At 38.7% G+C, this 18,737-nt stretch overlaps 1 protein-coding gene across 1 annotated transcript; it reads right to left on the bottom strand.

Moving 5' to 3' along the window:
- Nucleotides 1–4: 4 nt before the first annotated feature.
- CCDC80 (coiled-coil domain containing 80) lies at nt 5–18,075 on the bottom strand. Its single transcript, XM_081952924.1, has 8 exons — nt 17,616–18,075; nt 15,233–17,101; nt 9,062–9,218; nt 7,399–7,535; nt 6,214–6,362; nt 4,219–4,322; nt 2,475–2,555; nt 5–574 (listed from the first exon to the last, which is right to left on the bottom strand). The coding sequence occupies exons 2-8, from the start codon at nt 17,093–17,095 to the stop codon at nt 219–221; spliced, it is 2,847 nt and encodes a 948-aa protein (XP_081809050.1). The 5' UTR covers nt 17,096–17,101; nt 17,616–18,075; the 3' UTR covers nt 5–218.
- Between the last annotated feature and the right edge of the window lie 662 nt (nt 18,076–18,737).

Here is an 18,737-nt window from a genome sequence, read left to right as displayed (position 1 = left end):
GCTCTAAAATATAAAGGAGTCTTTATTTCATAAGGCATCAGTGAAATTAATTTCACCTCTTTCAGTTCATGGAAATGTGCATTACAGAGAAGGCCAAAATTTTATACACTGAACACTGAAGCAATAGAAAATGTTCAGGCAATCAGGAAGCAATTTCCACATGTGGCCTTTTGTGACTTGAAAGATTAGTAGGATGCAAACAGTCAAAGGCTAAATTGCTACTTTCTGTACGGGTATCCATGGTGGTAACTTTCATGATGATGATGATAATCATCTTGATAACCTTCCTGATAACCTTGGTGATAACCATGGTAGCCATACTCTGCATATTCATCTTCTGGGCATCGCATGCCAAGTGACTGCTGAATGGCCATCTCCTGTCGTCGAAGTTGCATAGAGTCAATTAAATCATATATAATCACCATGGACCACATTGGGGAAGGATACCAAGATTTGACATTCCCATCTTTGCCAACCAAAAGCATGGAAAAATACTCAGGACTAATCTGGAAATAATTGCGGATGTCTTTCACCAAATGAACGGGTACATCTTCCCTGTCCACACTGGAGCTCCCTAGAGAAGGTCAGAATTGGGGAAAATGTTAATATTTTCAGATCGGCAGATAAGTTGGTCTTGAAAGCATAGCATATTTAATCAATTGTATAGATTTTTTACTATTTAAGATAATTGCTATTGCTGAAACTGACCTGGAATTGGATTAGTTGTAGCAGAAATGCTTTTTGATGCTAAAAGGAATATTTCATAATCGTATCATCAAAGAGAAAATCCCTCTTTTTTAGTGTTTTGAAATAAAGACATTTTTCCAGTAGTCATTGCAATGCAATGGCTCTTTAGCAATGGCTCTTTAGCGTGTCTACTTTCCTACAAAATCTCTACTGAGATAAGTAAATTTAGTGCAAAACAATCATACCACAGGTTTTTTAAATGCAAATTTTCCCAATACCATATATTTTTTCTTACTAATGTCCATTGTAATTTAAAAGGTTTGAGAACCTATTCCTAGGTACACAAATACGTATTCTCTGAAGAACAAAATTAGCAAACTATAGATTCAAATGTCCCAAAGATGCTTTTTCAAGAGGGAACTGGACTTTTTGGTTTTTCTTTGATGACATATCGCTTCTCATCCAAGAAACTTCTTCAGCTGAAGAAGTTTCTTGGATGAGAAGCAAAATGTCTTCAGAGAAAAACCAAAAAGTCCAGTTCCCTCTCGAAAAAGCACCTTTGGGACATTTCGCTTCTCATCCAAGAAGCTTCTTCAGCTGGATGACAGAATCTCCACAGACATGTAGATTCAAATGATTTCAATAGGGTTTCCCCAGCAATCGTGGGCAGTTAAATGCTCAATGCAGCTCTGGCTATAGGAAGTGACCCAAGCAGTTGACATGATTGTTTTAGTGGCATCTCTCTGTTGGATGAATTTAAATTTAAAGTCTATATACCAAAATACTGAACATCAGAAAAATGCCCAGAGCAGGGGTAGACAAAGATGTAAACTTAATTCTAAGGGTTACAACCACCCTGCACAGCAGGGGTGAAATCAACTTACCTTTGCTACCGGTTCGCAAATGTGAGCATGCATATGTGCTCGCTTCGCTCACAGAACTTTCCGCACATGCGCAGAGCATCAAAAACAGGACATGATGACGTCCAGGCGGGTGGGTGGAGCATCCCGCCGCCACCGCTACTGGTTCAACCAAACCGGATAGAACCGGCTGATTTGCACCACTGCTGCACTGCATGTTATTCAGATTCATTTAACTCTTGATTTTCATGGGCAGAGCATGATGTCATGACTGAGACAGCATCTTGCTATCTTCTGGCCTGTGGACTCTGAGAATATAATACTCTCTGGTTTGTCCCCAGACCCTTGTAGGCAGCAGCCATATCCATTCAGGAAATGGAGCATAACAGATGAATCTGCAAGATTGTCTATGGTTCTCATGTAGAAGTGGTGATGCTGATAGTATTTAAAGAGCATGTGGTATAGGACTATGAAAAGTTCCAGAATTCACAATAATAGCTATAGTAACAAAACATGGTAGAAGTTGAGCCGACGTGTATGGAAGAAATTTTAAAAATCTGCTTTCCAAAATGTATTTAGCAGAGTATTATCTGCTGTTTTGATAACAAACAAAAAAAACCAAGCAAACATCCAACAAAAATCTAATAATACGTATGTCTACAAAAAGTAATGGAAAAACCAAATGTCAATATGAACAGCAATAACATTGGGCTTCAGTTGGGGCTCACAACCCAAAGGCTTAGGGAAGGATGACACTACTATTTTGCATTTATATGAGGTTACTAATAATATTGTACTGCCTAATCTCAAGATAATTCACTATTTCTAAATACAAACAAATAAATAATGGCTCAGCATAAGGCATACTACACATCACGTTTGTGTTTGGCAATTTAGGACAGTCAAAATCTGAAAAGGATTTCTTACCATTGATTGGATATAGTTCTAGAACTCCACCAATCTCTTCTCCCAGGCCTAACAATTTGAGGATAATTATATGTCGCAGACCTATAGCAGAAAGGCATTAATTACCGAACAACATCTTGATGTCAATAATTGTGATAATGCAAAATATACAACAATTATAGAATTAAATACAACATTTTGCAAAAGATTATTTCAGTTATATAATCATAATTTTTATACTTCACATGGGTGTAGCCCACTGAGCATTTGGTATCTAGAACTACTTCCGGCAGCTCCCCAATCCTGGATTCTAACAGAGTTTATATACCAGTAAATAGAATTCACATGTTGTTTTTTTTAAGTAACTCTGTATCAGATTTGTTCAAATCACTACCAAAAAATACAAAGGGAAGACAATCCATTGTTTTAGTAGTTTATAGAGATACCATAATTTGGTTAAACCTTGAGAAAGAATATTGGGAAAATTTATATTCACGAGCAGTCATTTTTTCCCTTCATAATTCAGAGTCTGAGATTAACCCTGGAGATGTTTGCTTTGTAAGAATCTAATAGGAAACATTTCGAGTGCAATCTATAGATGTCTACTCAGAAATCAATTCTTAGGTTTTCCAGGGCCAGATTGCAGTTTGAAGCCATCATTTAATCACAATTGTTCACTAAGACCTGAGAAAAAGGAGGATTGTAATTTATCTACCGGCTGATTTCAAAAAGGAGGCAATTATGAAATTGGCCACATGGCTCTTTGATTGATAGCACTAGGACAGGGGTGGGTTCCGGCTTCTGTTACTGCCGGTTTGCTCAGAGATGCGCTTCAGGTGTGAGCACTATGCGTTTGTATGCACCTGCGCAGTAGTAAAGAAATTGCTTCTGCGCATGCACAGAAGCAAAATACAAGATGGCGCTGCCATAGGCACGATAGAACCAGTTTGGGGGCGTGGCCAGCCAAGTTACTACCTACTCGGCGGAACCGGTCCGAACTGGTAGGAGCCCACCTCTGCATTAAGAGCCCTGCAGTTGGAAGAATCTCAAAATGATCCAGAAGCTTAAGAAACTTGGTGTACTGGAATTTCTTTTTACAAGCATAACTAAAGCCCCAAAAAGAAACGAGAAAGGGGACAATTATTACTACAGGTAGTCCTCGACTTACAACAGTTCATTTAGTCCCCGTTCCAAGTTGCATGGAAAAAAAGTGACTTATGGTCATTTTTCACTTTTGTGACCATCGGAGCATCTCCATGGTCACCTAATCAAAATTCAGACTCATTGCTACTGACTCATATTTATAACGGTTGCAATCTTCTGTGATCACGTTTTGAAACCTGACAAGCAAAATCAGTGAGGAAGCCACTCAACAACCGTGTCAGTAACTTAAGTACAGTGATTCACTTAACAACTGTGACAAGAAAGGGCATAAATGGGGCAAAATTCACTTAACAACTGTCTCATTTAACAACAGAAATTTGAGGATAGATTGAGGACTACCTCTAACAATTTTTTAACCCTACCTTTATTACTTTTATAAATAAGACAGTGGACCTATTTAATAGCCTTTCCTCCTCATTTTCCCCCCATAATAACAATCCTCTGATATGAGATGAGCTGAGAGATAATGAGTGGCCCAAAGTCACCCATCTGGCGTTCATATCTCGGGCAGGACTAGAACTCAGAGTTTCCTGGTTTCTAGCCTGGTGTCTTAACCACAGGACCAAACTGGCTCTTATTATTTACCAAAATTATTACTTACCAAAATTGCATGCTTGCCCACTCAGGGCTGCAAGCTGCTGTGAATAAGCCCAGTCTTCCTCACTGGGAGTGGATATTACCAGTAGTCTCCTTCTCCACCGGAACCTGGAATGAAAAAGAGGACATACTAAAAGAAGTCCCCACGTTACTAGGTAGAATCCATCAGTTAGCCATTACAGCTTTCTGCGTAGCTTCTGCCTATTTGCGACAGACACTGTAAAGCAACCAATAGCGCTCCAGATACTGGTGAATTCAGCACCTGTAGACTTAGCTCTAATGGTCAATGTGGAGGGATGCTGAGAGTTATTCAGCAACAGCTGGAAACTACAGTCTCAAATGTGCTTTTTTTTCCTTTAAAAGGCAACTGGACTGTTTTTTCCTCGAGGAAGAAGAAAACGTTTTGCTTCTCACCCAAGAAGCTTATCAGTTCTGATGGTGCGGGGTGACGAACTGATGAAGCTTCTTGGATGAGAAGAAAAACATTTTCTTCTTCCTCCTCAAGGAAAAAAAAACAGTCCAGTTACCTTTTGAAGGGAATAAAAGCACCTTTGAGGCAACTAATACTTGAATGACTGAGGATCTCCACAGATATCTGGAAACTGCAGGTTATCTACTCCTGTGTAGTAAAGCATGAAGCAGAGTCTATTTAAGGGAAGGAATAATCCACATTTTTGGTTCAGTTGGCCTTGATAAGTTGTTGATAAACTCTCCTATCTGTTGCAGCTCTGTTTTATTAATTTATATCCTCTTCATTCCCCTGTAAAAGATTAAAAGGCTACATGAAAAATTGGCAGGATTTGGAGGATTATGGACCAAAGGTGGTTTGGAAAGAACCACAATTGTCCATAAAAGAGCTTCTCGCATGGAAAAGTGGGAAAAATCTTATTTATCAACAGTCCAAAACACTTTCTTCAGTTACCGTATTTTCGGAGTATAAGACGCACCTTTTTCCCTCAAAAAAGAGACTGAAAATCTGGGTGCGTCTTATATACTGAATACAGCATTTTTTTTTACCTCCTGGAACCCCGCCCCCTTCACCAAAATGGCCGTGCATAGCCTTTAGGGGGCTTCCAGAGTGATCCTGGTGGCTGGGGAGGGCAGAAATTAGCAAAAAATGGGCCATTTCTTTTGCTCACTTTTGCCCCGCCCAGCCCCTAGGAGCACTCTATAAGCCTCCTAAAGGCTGTGTATGCCCCTTTTTTGACAAAAATGGCCCCGTTTTAATAAAAAATTGGCCATTTTTTGCTTGTTTGTGGGGGGGGGCCTCCTAAAAGCTCCTAAAAGCTATTCATGCCCTTTTTTTGAAAAAGAACAGGCCTGTTTTTGTGAAAAATGGGACATTTTTGGGAGGTCTGCAGAATGCAAAAACTTTTTTTTTAATTTGCCTCTTCAAAATCTTGGTGCGTCTTATACTCCAGTGAGTCTTATACTCCAAAAATATGGTAATTAATTCTTCTGGAAATACAGTTGTTCTCAAATTCCTGGATTGATAGCCATAGTTGCTGACTGATATCAAAAAGGCTGGCAAAATTGGACAGCTGAAGTCCTGCTGCTTTTTAGACTTTCAGAATTCTTCTAACAAAATACATCACACAAGCTTGGTGTCCAGTCTGGTTCTTTACCTTATGTCAACACATTTGGGGGGGAAGAGTTTTGTATCTGAAAATCTGACTCATTCTGGAGAGTGGGAAGTTCTCTGAGGATGCACTCCAGCATGACTTCGAAAGTTTAGAAGAATAAATCTCTGGTGTGGACTGATTCAGGTTGGATCCTGCAACATTATCTTACATTTGCCTTCATTCACAAAACGATACACTATGGCTGGGAGGAAGTAAGTTTAGGCAATGTTCTCATTAGGCATTTATTTCTGAATATATAGGCTTTTTTCTTTTAAGGAAAAAAAAACCCTCAAACTCATCGGCTGGTGGCATTATAACATTTCCCTCATTTTATATTATTAAAAGAAAATAAGCTCTGTGAGGTAATTAGGAAATACCTGGACAAAAAGTTTTCCAGAGATTGTTTCTTATTTTCTTTGCAAACAATGCCTTCCCGTTTCTGTTTTTCCATTTCTTTGATACGTGACTGGAAAGTATCTATCAGATCAAACACAGACTTCATGGCGATAGGCACTTCATAGTATTGCTATAAAACAAAGCATTAAGATGAGTTTTAACTGCAAACAAATCTCTTGGCACTTCCCAACGCAGATATTGATTTATGAATACAAGCAGTTTAATATTATCATGATCCAAAAGTTTATATAGCAATAAATTTTAGCTGTTCCTGGTCAGGTCTAGGCAGACCATGAGCAGTAATTTAACTGGGAGCTTTTTGCATGGCATCTTGAATTCCAGCAGGGAAGAAATAGATATAGTTAGCCGTCTTTGTTTTGCTAAAGGCGACATGGTGAAAACCATGTTAAATCTTTCTATGGTATTTTAGACTTGCGTGTCCTGTTAGTGTGTCTGCCTGGTACACCCAAAGGTACTTTTTAGAAGGCAACTGGAAAATGACTTCCTTGAAGACATTTTGCTTCCCTGAACTGAACTGAAGATGCTTCTTGAATGAGAAGCGAAATGTCTTCAACGAAAAACAAAGTCTGGTTGCCTTTTAAAAACCACATTTGGGACAACCATGACCTGGATGACTGAGACGCCTGGCACAGTCTTTTCAAATGAAATGAGACATTTAAAAAAAAAAATCTGCTGCTCCACTTTTCTCTATAAAAACAACTCCGTTTTATGCTTGTACCTGAACCGTATCTCTCATGCAATCAACTCTCCTTTCTGCCCTTCTCATCTCTACTCTTAGTTGGTCACACTAGTTAAAATATCATAGTAATTGTAATAGCAATAGCACTTAGCCTTATATACTGCTTTACAGCCCTCTCTAAGCAGTTTACAGAGTCAGCATATTGCCTCCAACAATCTGGGTCCTCATTTTACCAACATCCGAAGGATGGAAGTCTGAGTCAACCTTGAGCTGGTGAGATTCGAACTGCCAAATTGCAGTCAGCCAGCAATCAGCAGAAGTAGCCTACAGTACTGCATTCTAACCACTGGGCCACCGTGGCTCATAATAATCCAATAGTATAATAATCAGTTAATCCAATAGTAATCCAAACCATCCACAGAACATCTGGCCTATTCATTAATTTTACTAATATACTTCCTCCTACCTTGGCCTTCATATCAGAATCTGTCAACACCATAAAGAAGTCATTATAGGTCATTCCATATTCTCTTCTCAGCTCGTTGATGAGATTCTGGTCCACCAGATCTTCATCCTCTATCACCTTCATAGGATTCTCATTATCTTAAAAAAATGAAACAAGGATGAGCAGATGTCTTTGTTGTCCTCTTGAAAGATACCTATCAGATATCACATTAATTTTCACTAACGCAAGCAATAATGGTGAAAGCTTGCTATCTTTTTGTCAAGCATGTGGAGATTATTCCTTAGATACTACTAATGGGCAAACCAGAAGCCCAAACAATAGTGCAAATCATAATGGTATCAAGCAAAAGGCAGATGGTCTGATATAGACAAAGCAATATTATAGATCATAGGATAAAGAATCTATGAACTTATCTAGGGATCTCTGATGTGTATCTTTCTTTTAAAAATACTTATTAGAACTATCTCTATTGTGAAAAGTAGGCAGATTTTCTTCTCCACCATTAAAAGAGGAGGTCTGCATATCTTTTAACCATGTTATGCCTTCCCAAGAAAATAGGTTTGGATTTCTGGTGTTGTAACATTAAAATTAACTGAGATATATCATCCAATGGCATGTTTTTCATTCCCTTTCTCTAAAGATCTGATTTGGTATTTTTATTAATTCTTTATACTTAAATATCACTGAATCATTTTAAGTATTTTTGTATATGCAGCACAACTTAAAATCAAGAATGAGCAGTTCAAAAATCTAACCAGAAATGGAATTTGAGAAGACTGGAGAGATCACCACATCCGTGGGGAAATATGCTAAATTCCAAGATCTATTTAAACCACTTTTCTTATTCGTGAATTTATAAATATGAAATTAATCATGTGATGGTATGTGGTTTTGTTCGTTCTCATATAGCAATAAAAATTTGTTCTCACGAAACAGATTTCAAGAAACTATTCATTCCTAAATTTCCTAAACAGAAAATAATTCAAGTATATTATTCTCCTGTCTGTAACTTTAAATGAACAGACATGCTACAAAATGAGTGTATTTTCATGCCATAATACTGGTGGCTGTACGCTGTGTTTTTTGTTGTTGTTGTTGTTAACCTAAACAAATTAAAGGCCCTCCTATACTAATCTTTTGTTTGTATGTATGTTGTCTCTTTCACTGTTGTCTGACCCTTCATACAAGTGAAAAAATTAAGTAAACTTCAATTACATAACATAATTAGATACAAAATAAGTGGCTAATCACATATTCATGAGCTAAAGGATTTTGAATCTATTTTGTGATTTAATCACACTTTTGAACTTTCAATTGTTTTACTAGTTTGTAAGTTATTAGAGAGATACTCAATAAATCTGAATATGATGCTTAGGGGGGAAAATCCAAAGGAAATACTGGAGTCACCTGTATACATACAAAAGCGGAATACAAATACATAAGGGAGTCATGTTGTCAAAGAGAGAGAGGGGTTCTTGTATTCTTCCCAACCAGAGTTGGGTTGATTTTATATGCTTGGTTTATGCAACTGTCCATCTCACATTTGTGATTCTGGGTAGCTTTCCACATACACACACCCAATCCCTTTAAATGCATACATGTATTTATATATTTCATGGTTGCTAAACTCCTTGAGCATTCTATTTAATAAAATTAAACCAACCTAGCTGGAAATGATCGATCTTCATATGGCTGTTGTTCATTGTGCCAAAGATGGTGATAATTGAAATTTTTCTAGTCGCCATTTTGCAAAAGCTCTCCAAATATTCATCCCTCTGTTGCACATACATGTTGTTGTCAGCTTTGGGTGTTGTGATCAGCTAATAAAATGACACAGCATTAGTTTCAGAAAAGTAAACACAAGGTCCAATAGCTCATATGCCACCCACCAAGGCTTTTCCTTTCCCTTTCCCTCTATTTTAATAGCGATGAGAAACAATATTTACTAGTTGGATTTTTAGATGTCATTTGTGACAAGTCAATTCTCATAATATCATAATGCTCTGCCAGAATCAGTTTTGGGGGGAAAACACAGCCAGACACAGGGAGTCTAAGGCCAGGAAAATGAATGACAAGTGTATTAGCTTGTCATTCCTAAACTAATAACATAGCCAAGAAGTAGTCAGTATTCAGGCATAAGATAACATAGGCAAAATCATTGAGCATGGCATTGGACATGGATGCGCAGGAACACAAAATATGAATAAAAAGACAGTACTGAGAGAGTTATAGTTTTGGATATTTTTGCCCAGGACCTTTGACTGGCTACATAGACCAGCAGCCCTCAACCTGTTGGGCATCAGGGACCATTTCCATGGAAAGAAGGGGATGTGGTTTCATGTACTGCCTGCATCCCACCGATGGGGCTTCACTTGTTTGCGTGCCTTGGTTTCTCACATGCTATGTAGATCAGTGCAAGTCAATGGACCAGGGTTGGGGACCCTTGAACTAGACAGTATATAAGGCTTCCAAATAAAGAAGACAATAGGCCATTTTCTAACAATAACATCTTTTTTGAATTCCAACGTATCTTAGATAGAAGCATCTCTCAGTACACATTAAAGTATCATATTTTATTTTGGAAACTACAGACATAGAAACAGCTCTTTGGAAGTCAGTTCAAAGTCATAAATATAGTTCAAAGTTCATAAATATAGTTGTTATTTTCCCATAACAAAGTATGTAAATTAGGTTAGGCTGAGAAATGATGCTTTGCAAATGAATGCATATTTGAATTCAAAGTTTCCTGGGCCAATATTCTAATCAATAATATGATAAAATGTTTTGATAGATTGTTGGTTATGTGTCTAGTACTCCTATAACATTACCATACAGTGAGAAAATACTATGGCATTAATTAAGCAAAACATCCTTTCTTTCAGGATAGTTGTACGGCTGATAGTGGATGATAAGTGTCTTCCTAAATAGAATTTTTGATGTATTGGAATTTATTACATATTGCAAATCTAGATGATTAAAAAAAGATCAGTTTGAAATTATACAGAAAAGGAGCCCTTTTGAATTTGTAAAATTGGAACTTAATAATTAATTAAGTACATTCATCTCTAGAAATCATTCCTGATTATTTTTTCAACTAGAGTCCAGTTATAAAAACAAGCTTGTTTGAAGGCCAGCCTTGTTTGCTTGCCTGATTATTCCTATGATGGGAATAAACTTGATAAAAGCCTAGAATTTCTGTCACTGAAATACAAACTATATCTGTAGTTTAGAATGTTACATTGATAAATGTATGATCCGCCTTTCTTTAAGAAATATAAAATAAATAAAATGTATTCCTTTTTATACCATAATCAAGTTAGGATGGACCGACTTGATTTACACATACCTTGCTAAACAAATGGTATGTGACTGGTTAGGTTGCTACAAAATCTAAATTGCAAAAATCCTGATAGCCACTGGATGGCAGTCATGCAATGAAGAACATGTTTATTCTTTATTGCCATTCTAGATTTTTCAGCCCATATCTAATAGATCTAGTTCTGGATGAACACATTGTATGAGTCCTCTCATGGGGGATTACAAACCAAGAACTTTTGTTGTACAAGTGCAGAAAAAAATATGAATTATTTGAGAAACCATAGCTAAGTTAGAGTTGCTACATCAGGAACCCTGAGATAGCAACCCTAAATTACATAAATCATGGAAATTTACTGTCTGTACCCAGTCAAAGAATAATTATTTCCCTTGTATGGAGTTGTCTTCCTAATTCCAGATCATTTCCAATGGTTACTATTTCGCTCTGCAAAATATATAAGTACATTTTTAAAAGGAATGATAGTAGTTAGGATTTAATCATGGAGCTCTTCTTTAAAATCAATTTTTAAAAATCAAATTTAATTATTTCTGAGGCAAAGAAATCATACTTTGATTTAAAGTTGTCAGTGGATTAAGTTTAAAATTTGGTTAAAATGCTGCCTGGCTATGATTTTTTTTATGTTTATGGATAAAAAAGGACACACAAAATTTTAGACTGTACTTCCACACCACAGAGTAGCAAACAAATGCAACTTGGCCAAGGCAGATTAAACGAGCTTGAAGCAAAACCACAGACACAAACAAGAGAGAGGAAAGCAAAGTCAGAATTTGCAAATAGAATAGCACTTAGACTTATATACAGCTTCACAGTGGTTTACAGGGTCAGCATATTACCCCCAACAATCTGGGTCCTCATTTTACCCACCTCGGAAGGATGGAAGGCCAAGTCAACCTTGAGCCAGTGAGATTCAAACTGCTGAATTGTAGGCAAGCAGCAGTCAGCAGAATTAGCCTGCAGTTCAGCATTCTAACCACTGTGCCACCACGGCTCTTATGAGCCTACATGTTATCTACAGGCATCATTAGTATGTCCAGAAGCTGGTAGTCTGGGAACTGAGTAATCCCAAGATTCTCTTTTCTGTTCTCCTCATAGAAGATCAAACTTGTATTGGTTGGTCATGGACCCATTCTGCAAAAAACACTTCCTCGTTTCTCTTCTAACTAAGTGTCTTGGGAATCATGGGAATCAGAATACTCTTCACTCAAATACGTTAGCTCTACTCTGTAGAAATGCATCTGGATATCTTTAACACATTAAATAGTTAACAGACACACACAAGCAGACAAAACCCATTTATGCATCTATACTTTATTAAAATTACTCCCTTAGATTTTCAAAGTGTATTTCCCAACTAATGTTTTATTTTTGGATGGCAAGTCAGGCTTCAGAATGAGGGAGTTGGCTGCAACTGTCACCATTTTTATTTTCTAAGGATTCCTCCAGAATTCATATAGAATAATATTGCACCTATATTCCTTTTTTTTTAAAATTCACAATAAAAAGATACAGGGAGTACAGCAGGTTTATTTGTTAGTGCACAAACCACTAACAAAATATCGCAACAAATTAATTGCCTAAAGAAAATCTATTCTATAAATTTCTAATAATATAAAACATGACAAAATAAAATTTGTGTTTCACTTATCATGCATAATCATGTATTTTGTTTTGTGTTTATAGTAACCATTTTTTGCATAAATAATAACCAATAAAGTATGAATTGTCACAATATGACATGAAATTAAATGTTATTTGTCTAGGAAAATATCTGAGGAGGTTACCATGTTTCTTTTAAATAATGTTTGGTGGGAGTTTAATGTTATATAATACAATTGTTAAATTTTGAGAAAGGCAAAAACAGGTAATAAAGAATTATGGTCTCAGAAATTCATCATATCACTGATACCACATACTTTATATAGAAAAAGAACTCTATTCCTCTTCCTGATACCATGCTAAAATATTGCAAATATATACATTCATATCCTAGAATAATGCCAGAAAAAAGTAAGATCTAGAAGATGTCACCAATATGGTGAACAAACTAGCACTAGAAAAGCTGGAAGTTGAAATATATATAAATATGTTCAGCATGAACTATAAAACAATAAACATACAACATCCTGTTTTCAACTATTGCTAATTCATTGCCTCCTATTGCTGGGTAACAGATTCTACCATCTCTATTTCTTGTTTTCTGACAACTTGTGCAAATTACTGAGAAAATATTTAATGATTTGCTCTACAAGATTTATAATTATGTTATTAGAAACATGTCATGCTAATGTCAAACTAAGGTAGGGATAGAAAACTTTATCTTTCAAAATTTTATCTATCACTCTTAACAAGTATATTAATTATTATATTATTAGTATATTAAGTATATTAAGTATATTAATGATGAGAACATGTAAGGCAACATATTGTCCTCCTCCATCATAAGGTACCATGGTAGGCAATATTTTGGGTCCCTGTGAGCATTATGATTCTTTTCCTAAATTAGCCATGCACAGGGAGAGGTCCTTTTTCTACTTTTCATATCTCATAGTCAAGCTGACTCATGTGCTTGAAAAAGCAACAAATGGTTAGTTTAATTTGTCTAACATTTAGGAACATGAAATAATCTGTTTATGAAGTTATAGAATGTGAATAGTTCACTGTCTTTAAACTAATGTTTATATTTTAAAAATCCCTATGACAGAAGGGAATTATTAAAAATATAAGACATAATCGTATTAATTGTACTTTATTAATTCCAGGACCTATCCATTTTTAAATGAAGCCTGTATCTCACCACTCTAAATCCTGTTCTTACTTGCAGCTTACATTGGCACTCCTTGGCAATCTGTGTTCCCTCTTAATCAGAGGATGCTAATGTTTCATATGCTAACATCCTGTCCTCAATCCAGAAGTGTTTTAAATGTTCTTACACTGATTCCTTTTGTTATAGAAACAACTGGTGTTCAACAGTTAGGAAAGGAACTCAAGCAACTTTTGGAAGATGTGAAAGGTGTGGCTAGACTCCTTGCCCTGAGCTCCCTGGCTTCAAGATACATCAGCCACACCACTGACTATGCCGCTTGAAAATATCGACTCCCAATTAGGAAGCACAAGGCATTTGGGCTAGCAAAATACTATAAACCCAGTATGGAGGCCATGCCCCAAATTTGCAATGGCGCTTATTTTGCTGACTGAGAGCTAAGTGGCAAAGTAAACTGTTAGTGGGGGAAGGCCAAATGCACCTAACCTGAAAATTTTGCACCTGAAAATACTGCCCTAGAGGTTGTCAGGCAGAAACAAAATGTGAACGGGGGATGGTATAATTCTTTTATAAAATTTCAGATGAAGACAGAAAGGTACCCAACCACTCTTGAGTCTATCCTCATCCATTATTGGTAGTTGTCATAGTTCCTAGTCAATTATTCCAGAAGGTATGGTGGCCAAGGTATAAAATTGAATATGAAAAGCCTTCTTGGATATGGCAATCTCTAGGAAAAAAAGTAGCAGATTGTAACAGCTGTTTCTGAGAATTCAGTTAATGCATTTTAAAACCCTAAACATGGGGGGTATGTACAATATTTCATGCGTGAACCTCCACTTGTGCAATGTGACATTTTTCTCTTGCTGCCCATGCCTCCGGTTTATTTTGAAAAGTCCTCTCCCTTCAGCAGGAGATTTGGCACTAGAGTACAGTGAAGAAATATTGGTAAGGAGCCCCGATTCAGCTAACTAAAAGACTTGACTAATATACTTCAATAACATAGACAGTAAAGGCTGATCTACAAAAACACAGGATTTTCCCACAAAAAAGTTTTTAAAAAGCTTTTCCTAAGAACTGTGCTATCAATGCACTTTTTTTTGCTACAGTGGTGCAGTTGGATGCAGACGGCTAAGTACAGATCTAGACTTTGCACCAAGTAAGGGGTCCACAGTTGATCGCAGGCCCTATCCTGCCTTTCTCATGCTCTTTAACTTAGCAGCTCCCTGCAGAAATGTTCTGTGGTGACTCCAAGTTTTTTTAAAAGTTACATGCTGGTGAAAGAAAGATTCCCAATGCTTGTAAAAGGAATGAAAATAGAGAGAAGGCCGGGAATATACACAAATATGAGTGAGAAGGACGTGGGGAGGAGGGTGCAAGGATAGTATGTCTGTATAACAGTCAAATGTCACTCCCAAGGACTCTTCCAATAGTATTGGCTTTCTCAGAAGGCCATTCAAGCAGAGGAATGGAATCCTTCAGATATTGCTGGACTTCATTTTCAACAATCTCAGCTAACAGGGCCAAAGATGAGGGATGATAGGACCTGAATAACAGAGAACCTAGAAAACTATAGGTTCATCATGATTTAGTAAGGGGAAAGTTAATATTATGGTACCATCAAAATGAACATGTCAAAATACTTAGTGCCATCAAAAACTTTCAGAAGCCAAACTAAAGTTTAGACTTATTCATAATTCATAATGTGAGTGACGTATGTTCAGGGATAATCTACTTACCAAAAGTCGTCTTTTGCCTTCAAAGAAGTTCAGAAGATTTGTCACAGATTTCTTGGAGGTCTGTGTGAAAGACTTAGTGGGAGGTTTCAGGCTTCCATCATTCTCCGTCTTGCTTCCTTTCTTGTTTTTCTTGCTGCGCTCTTTTTCTTGCTTGTTTTTCCTTTCAGCTCTGTCTTTCTTGGCCTGCCTCTCAATTTTCTTGTCGTACCTTTCTTTCTTCTTGTCAGGTTTATTTAAAGGGATGCGTTTCTTTGACTCTTTGGCTTTCTTGGGTGGAATATTTCCTATGGGGATGCTTTCCACTAAATGAGGAATGGCAAGCTGCCCCGAGTCATATTTATCCTCGTATTCATTGCTCAGTATCTTGTCCTGGGCTTTCTTTTTGGGCTGCTTGCTTTTAGGAGGCTTCTGCTGGCCAGCTGTGATGCTGGGGTCTTGACTGTCCTTCTTGTCTGTGCGATTGTCTCTGAATCTGCCAGCATTTGCCCTGGTGTAATGCTCTGAGGTGGCCCTTGGCATTTCTGTGTAAGTGTCATAATGACTGGCTTTCCTGGGTCTTTTAGTAGCTGTTGGTTTTCTTTGTGTGTGGCCTGGATGCTTTCCTCTGCGGTTTTCTCTCCATATGGAAAGGGAGGCCTCTGTCTCAGGAGCAATAGTTGTCTTGGGCTCTGTAGGAAGCTCTGTGAGTGACTTTGTGGTCCATGTTCTCTGTGTAGTTGGAGTAGTTGTGATAGTGGTTGTGGGTCTGCTTGGTATTGTCGTTATTCTGGCAACTGGCCTGAGAGTTGTGGTTGTTGGAGGGAAAGTAGTGGCTGTAGATGTCATGGGGGAAGGAGATGGCACTGTAGCTGCCACCACTTTCTTCACAGTTTTCACCCTGGTTGGTTGCATTTTGCCTTTCCTTGTTTCCTCCTTTCTCGGGAATGACGGGACACGACCACCACTGGGAGCTGCTCTTGTGGTGTTGCCCCCACTAAGCCCGTCCTTGATGATCCGACCCTCCCCTCCAGCTGCTTTACATTTCTGAATGAAGCCTTTTTGCCTTGCCTTCTCAATCTTCCTGATGGGACTCTGGTCAATGACTTCATGGATAGCTTCCAACCTTACTGGGTAAGGGTACCGTTCCTCAACTTGCAGCGTCTTCTTTAACAGCACCATTCCAAATTTCCCCTTCTCTAATTTCAAAAAGCTCATGAGTTTGGGAATGAGGCTTGGATCTAGAGGCTGCTCCAGGATTTTCCCTTCAGGGGATATCTTCCTAACTTTACCCCCTTCTTCACCTTCCCCGTGGAACAGTATAATCTGCTGGACATGCCTTTCCGCTAACTCACAATAGACATCGTCCTTCAGCAGACTCATCATGAGCCGATAATAGCCATCGGAGGCATGGGGAGCAGAGATGATCCAGACTCTGTTCTTGCCTGCAAAGCTAGCCAGAATATTGGGAGAACTGGACCCTGATGAGAAACGCACAACCCGTGATTGGACTGCAGTGGATGTTCCTTCATCTTTAATCATTTCCAGCTTAGGTCTTTTCATCTGGCGTGTTTTTGTCTCGCCAGTCCTTCTCTGAACCCGAGATGAATTTTTTGAGGAAGAAGCTGCTGGATTTTTAGGTTCCAAAGAATCCCTTTTAACAAGGGGACGTTGCCCATGCCTCAAAGAAAGGTATACAAGTCTCCGAGGGACCTTGCTTAACCTGGCCTGGGTTGAAGCAGGTCTCCTGATACTGCTCCTGTAGGCCACAGGTTCTTTTCTGACTCCAAGACTCCCTTTCTCAGTTTGCCTCACTGGCTTATGTGAGCCACACACTAGCCATGTTGCCCACAACACGGTTAAGCTCACAAGGGGTGTCCAGTTCATCGTGACCTTTAAAAAAAGAAAAGAAATTGGGAGGAGAAACACACGATTACTGGGTTCTTAGAAAAGACCAAAGATATCCAACATTCTTAGTGCGAGTCGTCACCAAGAGAAACCTTGCTGATCCTCCCAAAACATATTTAAAAAAAACGGCTTTACACATTTCTGCTGATTTTTTGTGCCACTTTTCTCTTTAGAAGTGAGATTCAGCCTTAACATTGCTATATGTGTCAACAGCAACCCCTTCAGTGAGAAGAAAACTAAGCGGATTCTGTTACAGGGACACAATCCAGATTCTGAAGATGAACCTATGATTTGAAAGAAGATGAGCACTCTTGTCCCACGGAACGGGTGTGAGACATCCTTCAACAATAATGACAGTTTCAATACGTGGGGGTACTTGACACAGAAAAGTCAAAAAGATTGGTATAATCTACACACCACTAGTACAGCCTGTCTGGCCGTCTCCCAGACCTACACACGTACAAGACGTCAAGAGTCTCAGAACGGCAGTGAAACTTACTCTTGTGGCAAACTTCTTCTCCAAGACTTCCTTTCAGATCCCCTCTTTCAGACGGCGGAGGCTGCCCTGTAGCTCCGCTGGGGGCCAAACAGATTCCTCCCCACCCCCCGAAAGGCTTGTTCGTGTTCAGGGAAGCGGATGCAGGCAAACCGACGCTGCCGCCCGGAGCTTTCCTCTCTCCATCTAGCCGCAGCTCTGCCTCCTTTCGGGAGCAACCCTGGAGAGGCACATTTCGCAGATTTCGCTCCTGCTCGGCGCTTTCTCTCTCTCTTCCACACTTTTCACGGCCGCTTCCACCTCAGTGCCGCTCTCTGGCCTGCAGCGGGACTCCTTTGTCCCTCCAGAGCCGAAGCATCAGAGCTAATACATTTACCAGGCAAAACGGTTTAAGCGCGCACTAAGCGAGGAACATAGCGCGCTTCTCTTTACCTTCCTAATCTTCATTCCCAAGCCTGCCTGTCTGCCTCCCTCCCTCCCACTCACCCTTTCTCCCCTCCTCCGTCCTCCCCCTTTTGGATTTCCTCCCAGAAAGACTGGGATAACTTCAACCCGGCTCCAACCCAAAGTGGGGGGAAGAAACAGCACCAGGGTTGGTGTGGGTGTATGTGTGGGGTTTGTGCAGAGAGACAGAGACAGACAGACAGACAGACAGAGACAGAGAGAGAGAGAGAGAGAGAGAGAGAGAGAGAGAGAGAGAGAGAGAGAGAGAGAGAGAGAGAGAGAGAGAGAGAGAGAGAGAGATTGAGATTCAGTCCGTTGAACTGATAGAAAACTCATTATCTTCTTTTCCACTTGTCCTCACTTTTAAAGAAAACAGCAGAAGTGACTTGGGTGAGGACCAGGCTTCTTGAGATTTAGTGTAGCCGATGGAAATCATCTGGATGAACTCCTCACAACCAAATTTGGACCTATTGATTTGAGGAGTAACAATGGACTGTTCGATTGATTTCTAATGACAGCTTTGTTACCAATTGTTTTATAAAAATGCAAGTATTACATTTGATTATAATGTTCTTCAAAGCAACAATGTACTAAAAGCAAGACTTTTATGATGTTTTAGATAGCTGGACAGTCCATATCCGTAATTTAGCTCAATCAATTTTATTTATGGCCCCCAAAGCA

This window comes from Natrix helvetica (genome assembly GCF_964273705.1).
Source record: "Natrix helvetica genome assembly, chromosome: 4".
In the NCBI taxonomy this organism is placed as follows: domain Eukaryota; kingdom Metazoa; phylum Chordata; class Lepidosauria; order Squamata; family Natricidae; genus Natrix; species Natrix helvetica.
Note: the sequence above shows the minus strand (reverse complement) of the source record. Positions and strands in the feature narration are given on the sequence as shown.